At 46.2% G+C, this 12,500-nt stretch overlaps 8 protein-coding genes across 9 annotated transcripts in view; 4 read left to right on the forward strand and 4 right to left on the reverse strand.

Annotated features, from left to right (window-relative positions):
- The window catches only part of LOC126576543 (peroxidasin), a 23,220-nt gene extending 22,151 nt beyond the window's left edge, over positions 1–1,069 (forward strand). For both annotated transcript variants that reach the window (XM_050237853.1, XM_050237855.1), the window contains one exon: positions 1–1,069. This exon is cut by the window's left edge and continues 3,045 nt beyond it. The gene's annotated coding sequence lies outside the window, so the exon portion shown is untranslated.
- A 60-nt stretch (positions 1,070–1,129) lies between these two features.
- On the reverse strand, positions 1,130–2,143 carry LOC126575288 (acyl-coenzyme A thioesterase 13-like). The gene is made up of 2 exons (XM_050235914.1): positions 1,916–2,143; positions 1,130–1,602 (listed from the first exon to the last, which is right to left on the reverse strand). Exons 1-2 carry the CDS (start codon positions 2,000–2,002, stop codon positions 1,258–1,260), a joined length of 432 nt encoding a protein of 143 aa, XP_050091871.1. The 5' UTR covers positions 2,003–2,143; the 3' UTR covers positions 1,130–1,257.
- A 99-nt stretch (positions 2,144–2,242) lies between these two features.
- LOC126575394 (uncharacterized) lies at positions 2,243–4,298 on the forward strand. The gene has a single exon (XM_050236071.1). It carries the CDS (start codon positions 2,269–2,271, stop codon positions 4,288–4,290), a length of 2,022 nt encoding a protein of 673 aa, XP_050092028.1. The 5' UTR covers positions 2,243–2,268; the 3' UTR covers positions 4,291–4,298.
- Positions 4,299–4,420: 122 nt separating this feature from the next.
- On the reverse strand, positions 4,421–5,379 carry LOC126576371 (enkurin). Its single transcript, XM_050237617.1, has 2 exons — positions 4,765–5,379; positions 4,421–4,691 (listed from the first exon to the last, which is right to left on the reverse strand). The coding sequence occupies exons 1-2, from the start codon at positions 5,377–5,379 to the stop codon at positions 4,503–4,505; spliced, it is 804 nt and encodes a 267-aa protein (XP_050093574.1). The 3' UTR covers positions 4,421–4,502.
- A 1,217-nt stretch (positions 5,380–6,596) lies between these two features.
- On the forward strand, positions 6,597–7,270 carry LOC126576669 (neurogenic differentiation factor 6-A-like). The gene has a single exon (XM_050237975.1). It carries the CDS (start codon positions 6,597–6,599, stop codon positions 7,260–7,262), a length of 666 nt encoding a protein of 221 aa, XP_050093932.1. The 3' UTR covers positions 7,263–7,270.
- A 10-nt stretch (positions 7,271–7,280) lies between these two features.
- On the reverse strand, positions 7,281–11,144 carry LOC126574585 (cleavage and polyadenylation specificity factor subunit 5). Its single transcript, XM_050234862.1, has 6 exons — positions 10,785–11,144; positions 10,565–10,703; positions 10,359–10,484; positions 8,727–8,892; positions 7,803–7,917; positions 7,281–7,671 (listed from the first exon to the last, which is right to left on the reverse strand). Exons 1-6 carry the CDS (start codon positions 10,910–10,912, stop codon positions 7,650–7,652), a joined length of 696 nt encoding a protein of 231 aa, XP_050090819.1. The 5' UTR covers positions 10,913–11,144; the 3' UTR covers positions 7,281–7,649.
- Positions 11,145–11,235: 91 nt separating this feature from the next.
- On the forward strand, positions 11,236–12,047 carry LOC126574950 (probable small nuclear ribonucleoprotein Sm D1). Its single transcript, XM_050235379.1, has 2 exons — positions 11,236–11,372; positions 11,503–12,047. Exons 1-2 carry the CDS (start codon positions 11,359–11,361, stop codon positions 11,867–11,869), a joined length of 381 nt encoding a protein of 126 aa, XP_050091336.1. The 5' UTR covers positions 11,236–11,358; the 3' UTR covers positions 11,870–12,047.
- Positions 12,032–12,500, reverse strand: part of LOC126574951 (uncharacterized) — a 493-nt gene continuing 24 nt past the window's right edge. Inside the window, exons 1-2 of the mRNA XM_050235380.1 lie at positions 12,417–12,500; positions 12,032–12,356 (exon numbers count right to left, since the gene is read on the reverse strand). The exon at positions 12,417–12,500 is cut by the window's right edge and continues 24 nt beyond it. Coding sequence (XP_050091337.1) covers positions 12,093–12,356; positions 12,417–12,443 — 291 coding nt within the window. The 5' untranslated portion in view covers positions 12,444–12,500 and the 3' untranslated portion in view covers positions 12,032–12,092. The remainder of the gene's footprint in view (positions 12,357–12,416) is intronic.

Here is a 12,500-nt window from a genome sequence, read left to right on the forward strand (position 1 = left end):
CACAGCGTACATACTTTTAGGTTTGAACTCAAGCGTGCCAAAAACTAGAACTCTGACTACTGACTACTATCAAACAAAGCAGGCGATGATGGTGCGTGATCGTCTGGCTGGTAGTAAGCATCCATACCTTTAAATTCACTGCAGTTATTAAGACTCATATACAAACAATATTATGGAGTTTCCAGCCACTTTTTTGGTCACTTTCACACACGACTTCTTGCAATATCTTTTGCCTGTGTGCCATATTTGCGCCGCGCCGTGGCGCATATCCTTCGCCCTCCTGCGCGAAGTTGAAGAGTTTGTAGCAACAATAGTAACTATCTTACCAGTAGCGTATCGTTTTAGCCACAATTAGTCCCGAACTGTGGAACTTTTAGCGTGAATTGCGTGAACCAATTTAAACAGTTTAGGAGAAACCATTTCAATGTTACCATTTTTACCGAGGGTGGCTTCAGTCAACGATTGGCAGGATCAAGTAAAGCGTGTATACTGTCGCTATATGGTTGGAAATTAAAATCAAAGTGTCTACACACTTTGCGTACCATGCATCCTCTGCCCCCCCCCCCCCCTCCCCCGCAAGAAAAGGAGATCATATCGTAGGCACTCTACCAGGGAATCTTTATAGGCACCCAAAACCCTCTCTCCGGTGCTGTCCGGAGAACGACGACGTTAAATGTACATAACACTTTTTTAACACGTTCCATCTAACCTCTATTAACAATTGGATAACTTCTAGTAAACTAGTACACTAAGTGAGCTCGATCGAGAAAACGATTGTACCCGGAAGGATCGGGGCCACTACTAAAGCCATCAACACACGTGATTCCTCTAAATACACAAATAAAAAAAAACAAAAGATTCGGGTATCATCAAAGTATCAGCGTGTCCGGGGGATCATTCTATCGACGGCTGTCCGCGAAGAGAGTACGCCAATCTTTTTACCTTCGAGAAGGGGTGGGGCTACGCCGGCCCTTTTAAGGGAGAGTGTACGGGGAACGAAAATCAAACCAATAACGGAAAACTCTTTCTGAAAAATTATAGAAAATAAAGCGAACTTCTACTAGTCATATTGCCGGTTTCGGATTGCATTTTCTGCTTGGCGAACGTTGTACACCAGTTTAGTCGAAAGTGGGTTCTCACTTCATTGAGGCATTTATATTCTACATTACATGTTCAACTAAACAAAACTGAAAGAACGGTAAAACAACGCAACCCCATCCATCATCTTTACAATTGACTATGTCCGGCGGGTCTGATTTAACTGCTACCGATGTATTTGGTATGCGATGCTTTGGCGATGATTGAATTGTCCTTCTTGTGGCGCAGCTCACACTCTAGAAAGGCCAGATTGCGACCAGCCCGAACCGTGTTGGCGTCGATGATGACTTCGTCTCCTTGCCGGGCGCCCTTTAGGTAGCTGACGTGAATATCGACCGACACTCCTGGGACTGCATTTTCCTTCGTCATCAGCGCGTACGTGGTGACTACGTCCACGATGGTTGCCGTGTAACCACCATGCAGTCCACCGGCACGGTTCAGATGTTCTTCACCGACTTTGAACTCGGCTACACAACGTCCATCGCCACCGCTCACCATTTCCAGCTGCGTTAAATGGAATAGATTATATTATCAATTAACGCATGTTCGAGGCACGCAATAGCCGCCTTCGATTCAAATAGGGGCCCAACCGTTTGGCGCCAATTTCTCCGGACGTGAAACAACAAAAGTGACAGGCGTGAAGAGGTTGTCAAAAACAAATTTTCCGGCGGAAGCGGTGTCGGATCGAAAAGCGGAGCGAGCGGAGCATTTTTCCAGTTTTTTTTTAATCAGGTCACCGTTTTTTACCGTGCGTGCGTGCCACTAGTGGAGGCAAAGTCCAAAGGTTAAACCGAGGCGTGCCGCTTACTTAACATACCTGCTGCAGGCAGCGATCGTAGCCGTTTGTTTTCGTCATGTAAGTAGCGACGGTTCGCAGAAAATCCAGTCCCTTTTTGCCGCTCATCGTTCCGCACTGCGTGGTTTCACGGATAGTCAAAGAACAGCACTAATTCACCGCGTGCACACCGAAGAATCTAGAGAAATCCTCGGAATACGCGACACTTTTCTTATTTCTGCGTGCGGCTTGCGGAAGGGTTTGTTTTGGTTTTTGGTGACAGCTTCCGCTACCGAGGCAGAAAGCCGTTTTGCGGGCGTTTCAAATTCAACCAGCAACTGTTTCCGCTTCCAATCATTACAGCACAAACCCGCGGACACTAGGCAACCAGCAAAATGGAAATAAACGAGCTACAAATGATGCAATTCGCGGAGGAGATCATACAACCCTTCGCGATCAGCACTGTCGACGATATGATGACCATAAGCACGAAAGAGCATACCTGCGTGTTGCAGCTCAAGTACCGACACCTTGCCGAGGACAACGTCATGAATTACGATTTTTCTCGTATCAAATGCTCCACTGAAAGGCCCACGGGACGGTTAAGCGCGGACGAGAACGCAATTTACCGAGCGAGCAATCGTGAAGAAAGAAGAAGGATCATGCTCGATCAAACATTGTTTCCCAACGTGGCAAAGATTTACATTAACAGCCTCCAATCGTGGCCATCGCCGCAGGGCATATTTATCGACACACCGCGCGAGCAGCTTGTGGCCAGTTTGACGAACCTGGGACAGCTAACCATCTACCGGCAGGATGCCAATTGGCTCTCGAACTGGCACCAGTACGTGAACTTATCCGAATGTTGGCTGCAACATGTATACGACAATCGCTTCATTGAAACATTCGAGGAGCTCCGCGCAACGGCCGATGATGTGTTGATAACGAGTTTTTGCTGGCCACAGCAAGTTCGGCGGCATCCGCTGCTCATCAGTTTCGGTACAAAGAGTGGAAAGCTCGTTATTTGCCATCTACTCCCGACGGCCTGCGTGGAGATCGTGCATATTCACCAGGAAACGGAAACACCTGTCGTGCTGAAACACTTTACGATGGAAGCGGAGGAAGAACATCTATTGGTGGCCGGTTTACAGAGTGGTAACGTTGCATTGTATAGCTATCGTAGCACTTCACAAATAACCGGGTTCAAACGTATCGCTACCCTGTTCGAACAGGACATTCCGGTAACTGCAATCGAATGCGAAATCGACCACAAGTATCGTCAACTACTGCTGGTCGTTGCCAAGGGAACCTACATACTAGCACTGCAGGCTAACTTTGACGGCAAAATCTTGGCCAGTACCACACTGGACTTGGAAAACTTTATGATAACCGGATTGCAACATCTCAAGAAGGGACAGTACGTTGCCTCCACCATGCCGGGTGCCCTGTTTCTCGTTAGCATCGTCGACGGAGCCAGACTTACCATGGAGAAGTGTGTGATCAAAAACCGGCTCAATGTAGACTCGTACGCACTGTACGGTTTGGCGGCATCTCGGAACCGGACATGTTGGGCTTTTGTTGCGTATCCTTCGCGACGCTTCGATCATCTTGGGATCCGCTACCCAACAGTCATCTTTTTAGCTAAATTCTCCAATCGGAATGCAATGGAGATTCTACTGGCAAACGAGACTCGGGTGCTGACGGACTTTTACGATGCAGCAGAAGTGATGCGATTCGATTGCATTCGGGACGCGGATGTGCTGTCGTTGGTTGAACAAAGCCTAGCTAACGCTGGCATGGTCGTATCGGATCTCTACTATTTGAAGCTTCGGATGACGATACTCGACGCAAAGATCGCTCGCAACAAGAAGCGCAGTATGGCAATCACGGATGGTTTCATCACTCAGTATAAATTCATCTTCTCATTGCTCCAAGCGGTCAGTGCCTGTACTGTACTCCACCATCTGATCGAATTGGCTATCGATCATCCCCTAAATAAGCTGCAACAACTCACGGTTCGATGTTTACGCCGATTCATCAGCAGCATAGCGGAGGAACCATTTCCCGAAGGCATCGACGATTTAGCAGCAGATGTTAAGGAAAAGCTTAGAAACGATCTTTCACGATCGGACCGGCTATGTGGCATCGAAAGTCCGCCTACTGAAGTATGCACGTTCTGTGATGCGCCAATCGATGAAAGCAAAGGTACCTGTGCGGATGGCCATACCGTGCTCCGGTGTCTGTTGACGAAGGTGCAAATACCTATCGAGGAGCTGCAGAGCATTTGCCCCATGTGCCAACAGTATTGCATACCGGCAGACCGGCTGATGGAGCTACTGGAAACTGCCTGCAAATCACCATCCTTCGATTATCGAACGTGTCAAATTTGTGATGTTTCGTTTGTATCAATAAAGTAGAAACTGGATTCTCGGAAAGGCAAACAAAAAAAAAGGATCTTAAAACACTTTTTACAAACAAAATAGTTCACACGCACACAATTTATTACGTTTAAATGGCAATTCACGTATCCATCTTGAAGCAAAATGTAAGAAAAATAGGTTAATCGCTCGAGATAAGAATTCCAAATCGAAAAGAGAGTTTCTGCATCGCTGGCTTACTGCGATCGAATCTATCCTTCCTTCGGTTCCTCGTCGTAGATATAGATGTACGGGTTGTTCTCGATCGTCAGAATATCCTTTTCCAACTGCTTGAGATTATTCTCTAGTTTGGCTTTGCGTATCATCTTCGGCACAGTATCAGTGAGCAATGGGAGGCTCTGGTACTCTTGCTGCAGTTTTTCCCAGTTTTTCTTCAAACCCTAGAATTACAGCAAGCCGCGAAAGGAAACCGATTATGCGAAATACCTCGAAAAATTATCCTCATATACTTACTCGCAGCAGTTCCACACGTTCCTCCTGCGACACGTAAGAACAGCGTGGTTTCTGTTGGGCACCCTCCTCGATCAGTTGCTCCTTCTGCATCGCCAGGTCCTTTTTCCGGTGCAACAAATATTGCGGTATTTTCCCGAACTTTGGCTTGCAACTGTAGATCGGGGTCAGACCCGATTTTTCCAAATCATGAAAATCCCCCTTCCGCGTATCGGCGTACCGTGGTCGTGGTTTCTTCGGGCTTGCCGTTACCACCTTTTTAATGTTTTCCTTCTTGAAATCGACCAACTTCATCACCTGACTGGCCGGTGCACCCATCGTGTGTGGATCATTTGGCTTCGGAACGGGAGGTTTGTGGCCGGTGCAGAGACGCACTGGTGCCGATTTTGTAGCCCTGTACCGGGGACCGCAATTTTTCTTCAAAAATTCACCCGGACTATGCAGCGGAATCTTCGAGTAGCCCATCGTCCGGTGTGTATCCTTACAGGACTTGGTCTCCTGGCGTACCTGCCGTTCGAACCGCGAATGATAGAGTGGAGGTTTCGGTGGCTTTTCCGGTGGTTTCTTCTCTACATTATAAATGTTTTCATCGTGAAAATAGATGTTCACAATAGACATGGTCACGGTTTCGCACAGAAAAGGACGCCCACAGGCCAAGGATCAAGCGGCAACTGAAATCCTTGACCGCGCGTACGGAAGGCAACGGTTCCCGAGGGTTTCCTCCTTGCCCGTCAAATTATTTGATGGCTCCAAACAACCTGCTTCGATCATAGCAACGCGAGACAGGCGCAGGATTCGCAAGTCTCGCTTACTACCAATCATACCAACATAAGAGCATACGTCCGCCGCCACTCAGCAACAGCGTGCGTGCGGCGGCGGGGTGATGGTTCGGGTTTATGCTGCCACACGCGACACCGCCCACGCGGTCGATGCCCGCTACAGACGGACGGCATCGTAGACGGATTTCTGGGTTTGGGGCTTTGTCGATGCGGTATTTTATGAATGATACCGATATGAGCTGAATACTGGAAACTTCGCCAACGAGAACATTCCATGAGAAACGGTTTCAGCCAATGCGGAACTGGACGCATTCGAGCGTGACTGCGGGCGGTATCCAAAGTTTTCTCACTTATTAATTTCTTGTCGTTTAAGTTTACCATGGAACTTCTAGCACATGTTTGCAGAAGGAAAAGTCGACGAGCTTAATTATAAATGCATGTCGAATACCAGGGACTTCGCCCTTTGCTATATAAAATTCGGTTAACGATTAATGCTAGATGCTATACCGCAACTAAAAAAGACATGCAAGAATTCGTCCGTTCAAAGGATTCATAGCATTAGGAATCAAATGGTAGAACATTCCATACTTTAAAGGATTGCCAAGCAGATTAATACTCGGAGGTGCTCGCATAAAATTAAAAATACATGAAGGCAGCTACGCTAGGCTAACAGGTTTTTCGGAAATTTTAATTTGATGACCATGCTCGCTATCTCTACCACTGTATTTCCTTGGGATGATGCGTTTTTTTCGGTAACAAATGACCCACTTTTGATTCTGCAACACTATAGCTTCCCAAACTCTTCCCTCATTCGATGAGCGTAAATATTATCGAGTGCATCACGCCGCTTTCCGTAAATTACCATTATCAAACCTCTATTGACAAAGCTATCAAGATAAGGTGAATTTCAGGGCGCATTTCCATCCACCGGTGCCTTATCAGATAAGGTGGAAAATTCGATTAACGCGGAAAATGGCCCTTAACAGACATATAAATTAGCAGCACCCACCAGCAACCGTCTGCAAGTGTACGGTCAACCTCGCAACGATCGCAACGATGGCGCCGAGTACTACTACCACGCCGTGTACTGTAGTTAATCGCAAACGAAAGACACAAACCACAACGGGCGGTATACTATCGTTGGTCAAAAGAAAAAAGGCCAATCAACGCGAAAGAAATAGAATGCACGGACTAAACGATGCGCTCGATCGTCTGCGAATGTGTGTGCCACTTCCGGTGAGTTTACCAGCCGCGGCTGTGACCGCGACTCAGTCGGTGTACGATGATCAACCCATCACTTCATCAGGACCAGTGACAACGCAAAAGTTATCAAAAATCGATACTCTCCGTTTGGCACAAAACTACATTCTCGTCCTGCTCGAGACGCTGCGTACTGGACGTCGGATTAATTTTGAGCACTTGATTGCCGTACTAGCGTCTCGGTTAAGCCAGGGAACTGTTAATCTTCTTCGTACGAAACTTCGCCTGGATCGAGAACTACGGCGTGGTTTGGTGCTGGGTGAAGAGGATTACTGCGACGCTGCAACCCCGTACTGTTTGTGCGCCGGGGCGAGTTGGCCGATTCGATCCGTTCAACAACAGTTATCATACCCAGCAGCACGTTCAGTGGAGCAGTGGAGCTACGGGTGTGCTTACTGTCAGTACGATTACAGGGAGCATGATGATTCTACCTATCACTGCACGCCTTCCAACGGGTACTAAGGAGACACGCAGACAAAGTTAAGCTGAGTGGTGCATTTCTTTTATTGTTATTATTTCACTTAGTTACACAATTATCAAATTAAACTAGGATATAGAGTAGGGTTCAAGGAAGGAGGATTCTTAATATACTGTCAAAAAAAGATTTGTCTTCTCCTCGTGCAACCGATTACTCTATACTTGTCCCAGATGACACCTTCTTGCAGCATCTTGGATTTCAGACTAGCGGCCCAACCAAGCTGCTGGGAGCACGAAACGTGAAAACCAAGGAAAACAACGGAATCGCTGCACAGGCCAACATCAGAGTGAGTCCATTCGGTCCATTTGTCCGACAATGTTTCTCTCAGTGACGCGTGCTGGTGTGATCCCGTACAGCAAGAGCACTGGCCTTTACATGTAGATAAAGTTAAACCTGAAGGAGATATTTTGTAAAAAGAAAAGACAAGATGTTAATAAATGATGATCTCCAACAGTTGGTAAATAATAAGATTCACTTGTTCATAATCTTTTTTTTCCTATTCTAGAGAGGATCGGACCACTTACCTGCACAGTGCTTGCGGCAGCGAAGATATGATCGGTCCATAGCCTTGCGAATTGTCGTACAGCTCAAATAGCGGTGCCGCTACTAGCTTGTAGTTCTTCGGAACGGCAAAAAGAGCTGTATTGGAAAAATGAAGATACAGAAGAACATACACCAATGAATAGCCAGTTATGCAACAGAACGAATGTGTACCAGGGAGCAATCATACAACTTAACGCTTTTCGGTTGTTTTTTTCTTGTTTTTTTTTGTTCGTTTTGATCCAACATTCAAGCATATCCTAATACATATTCGATGGTTCGTGAAACGTATAAAGTTTAAATGCACATTATCACGGCCAATGTGTAACATTTGCCGTTTCTCAGTTCGATTTAGATGATATCTAATTAATCCAGATTACTTGGATTATAAACCTAAGCATAAGAGTGTTCATTCACAACAAGTTACACTTATGAAAAGCCTTTCATTACAAAAGTTGTGTGCATTAAGTATTACATATGGTGTTTCTGCGAGAGGTGGTTTACCAATGAACAAAATTAAGGCATTACAGCGACATACAGGCGACCAAAAATTGGTAAAACACTCTCTCGACATCGTGTGACCTCTGCCTGTGGTTCTCACTACCTGAAGCTATTCCTTCTCTATCTATCTAGGTGTGTACAGATGCGATTTACATGTCAATTCCAGTTTCACGTCTGTTAAAATATCGTTGGAAAGCTTTTCAGTAGTGATAGTTCTTGCTTAATGATCGATGTAGCTACCCCAAAACCTGCACATCAAGAGTTTTTCTCAGCATTAGCTTGTGTTGGTTTTACTATCTACCATCTATCATTACACTCGTAGGTACACTAAACTCACAGTAGGCCATTAATGGCTACACACCATCATGCCCAAGGGAATATCCGTAATAGTTTACTAATCACATTACCCTTCTCGTGCAGCTGCACCAAAAACAGACGTTTGTGCTCCTTCGGTTTGGTGATATGCGGTGGTATATACGGGTACTGGGGAGGCTCGAAGTTGGGACGCCACCAGTTGCCAATCGTATCCTCGACGATCCAGTCCTGCTTCACGCCGTCCTGCCGACCTAGAGTCTATGGTGGGGAGTAAATATTTCGAAATAACAGCAAATGGACAGAGAAAATGGATATAACTACAGTTACAATTGCTAACGTTTCAGCAAGGCCGCTGCTGCTGCCTGCGTACAGTTTACGCGGATATAGTTTATCTTGCACTTTTAAGACATTTTCTTTTCATTAGCTTCACGTTACATGAGTACATTGTTCTGCTTACAACAACTTACATATGCGTCAGCCACGGTGCTCTACAGTTACAAGCAACTTTTATTTCTGCAGTGCACCGTAGCTCGCCATACATGTTTGCACAACATTTCAATTGGTATGTGGCCGTATTCCTGGACATTACAAGTACCGTTGATGCTTTTCACCATCATGTTCATAAAATTTAAGCAACCATTTCGTTTTCAGTGTTGCATAAGTTTCTCAGTCACTATAACGTGCATTATAAATCCATTCCATTCTGCGCATATACTCTTCAGTGGAAGTATGTAGTACGACACGTGATATTTAACATCGGAAATCACATGACTCGTATTCAAAATGCTTTGTGTACTATATGCTGCCCATAAATAAATAACTTTACCATGTAAAAATATACAATTTACAATACCTGTATCGTTCAACCAATAAAGTTAGGTTTGCCCACAAAATATTGCTAATTCTATGTCCTCCCAACATAATTGGGTAGGATATACGTTTCAATTTACACAATTTGACAATTTAAAATCGTAAAAGCAACTTTATCCACCTCAAACTGATCATACGAAAACACAGTGTGACATAGCAACCTGCCTGGTGCTTTACATTATTTGCATTCTGGCTATTACGAGCTCAAAATAACATGTGATTGTTATTTTATGTACATTCAAGATATTATGAACACTTTGACTTTCTGTTTTCAACAATGATTTGATATTAAGAAAAAACTACATCGGTTTTAACAGAGTTCTTCTCACTTGCACATGGCATAGACAATCATTTATGGGCAGATTCACATAAGTTTTACAATCAAACACACTACCCACTGTGTCGCTCCAGAACCAGAAGATCCATAAATGAGTCTGATTAGCACGTTTCCTCCTCATTAGCACGTCAGCATTAGTAGCATCAATATATAATCAGTACAGATATATATCTTTGCCACGGGCTATTTGCGTTTACAGATTTGTTGTTTAACTTGTACCACTTTGATAGCATAGGAACATCCGTATAGCTATAACCGTATATTATGACATCAGTGATTCGTGGAGTTAATTGCGGAATGTTAATACAACTCCACACCGGTTATTCTCTATCCGGAGCGATGCTTATTACATATCGCCTGTGTGGTGCTTCGCTAAGCGTACTAGATTTACAATTCTTATATTGTAGGTCGATTTGTATGTTCACAAAGTCCCGTTACTGTACGCACTGGGACGGAATCGGCAGGTAACGGGAGAAGGGAAAAGAAACATATTGTCAGCACAAATGCGGCAACTTACCTCTGTCAGGAGTCGCTTCAATCCCTCTACCTCATCTTCACCGGCACTCAGCTCGCCTCCGGGAAGCTTGAAAAACGTCGTTCCCAGTTGCAACAGCAGCACATGCGGTAGACCGTGCTCGTGAACCTAACGTGCGGGGGAAAAGACCCGGTTCAATTTTCCACCTGAAAATGATGCTTCACCATTCTCTAGACCACAACGCTTACCAACAGAACACCCTCCACCGAACGGCGCATTCCAATTTTATCGAACTCATCGCGCATTCTCTGGAACCTGGCCGGCACCGATGGGTCCTTCTCGAATAGCGGTTCCTTCGTGCCGAACGTGTAGTTTGTTAGCGGGTACCTAGCGGGTAGCGGATACGAGGGGCGTAAAAACAGCAACGGATCACATGGCCCGGGATGGTCCCGGGAAATCGATACTTACAAGTTGATGGTTCGATTGAGCGTCATCGATTGGTTGGTCTGCACTTTATTCATTTCCGTCAGGCCCGTTCCGTGGCTGTTTCGGCGGGGCCAGCCCGAGCCGGTTTTGTTTACTGCTTGCGACGCCATCCTTTTTCTCCGCTCGTCGATTCCTTCCACAACAAAATCTCGCTATTACCGGCGTACGCGAGTCACAGCGTGTCGTATAAAATAGATGGGTATGAAAAGCACTAGCACGATTGGTTGGTTGAATAAAACGATTAAAAAGCTAATCCCGGTTTATTAAAAATACACTTTTCCGTGCGGCACCGTGCGCTCTCACTCGCTTTTTCTTCGCTTGTACTCCCATGCGCTAGCAGAGCCGCAACCCGCACAGCAAAATTGGGTGGGGGGGGGGGGGCTGGCTCGACTCCCGATGACGCGCCGCTGGCAGCTGTCAAACGCGCGCAGGCGGTGTTTATAAAAAAAGCGTTCTTTTCAGGAGATCGAAGGAAGCGAAGATTGCAGCATCAATTTGCGAAGCGAAGATTGCAGCATCAATTCGCGATATTCGGACCCCATCAACATAACTAATCATGAAATTAGTCAGGTTCGTACAGGAGACGGTCAGCGGCGGTGAGCGCCAATCGGATCAGAGAACGGTGCACCTCTTTCGGAAGCTGTAGCGACGCTTCCCGCTATAACCTCAAATGTACCGGGTGATTCCGTTTCTGTTGTAGGTTTTTGATGAAACTCAGCCATGAAACGGTGACCATCGAGCTGAAAAATGGTACACAAGTGCACGGTACCATCACGGGAGTGGATGTAGCGATGAACACACACTTGAAGGCGGTGAAAATGACTATCAAGAACCGGGAACCGGTTACGCTGGACTCGTTGAGCATTCGCGGCAACAACATTCGGTACTACATTCTGCCGGATAGTTTGCCCCTGGAAACGCTCCTGATTGACGATGCGCCCAAGACGCGAGCGAAGAAACGGGAAGCGAATCGTGGTGGACCGCGCGGACGAGGCAGAGGAACCAGGGGTGGTCGCGGTGGGCCCCGAGGCGGTCGTGGCGGCGGTCGCGGTCGTGGAAGACGCTAGAGAGAGAGATGAGAACCGTCGATATCTCCGCCTCCCCCTGCACCGTCACTAGCATTTAAGCACTTCTTTCATCTTACATTACGAATTCCGGTCATTTCGGGCAAACGGCTGCGAAAGGCAAATGCATGCTGAATTAAGAATCATGTAAGCAGGCAAAAGAACTAGTTTGTCAGAAAGGTAGTTGGAATTGTGTTTTAATTAAATCGCCGAGTGCAACCCTCGGTCAAGCGCCATTAACCAGTACGTACAGGCCGTACACGAGAAAGCAAATGAAGAACAGGCACGCGGCCACAGCGAAAGATTTGGAGTTTTCCTTGTGCATCTTGTGCAGCAGCTGTTCGTTCGTTTCCAGCAGTTTGGCGAGCTCTTTCAGCTCCAGCGAGAGTTCCCGTTTGCGGTCCTCGGCCAGATTGGGGTCATTCAAATTTCGTTCCATGCGCCGTAAGCGCTCCCGCAGCCCGGCGATTGTTTCATTGGTGGCTTCGATCTGAAACCAAATTGAGAAGGTGTTAGCGAGGAATTTCTGGAATAAAACGGATTACTGAACCTCCTGTTGAATCGGACACGGTTTCATTTTACGTTGAAGTCGTTGGTCCGTTGCGGGGGCGATTTTTGGGTGTTTTGTTTACGT

This window comes from Anopheles aquasalis, chromosome 3, assembly GCF_943734665.1.
Source record: "Anopheles aquasalis chromosome 3, idAnoAquaMG_Q_19, whole genome shotgun sequence".
Lineage (NCBI taxonomy): Eukaryota > Metazoa > Arthropoda > Insecta > Diptera > Culicidae > Anopheles > Anopheles aquasalis.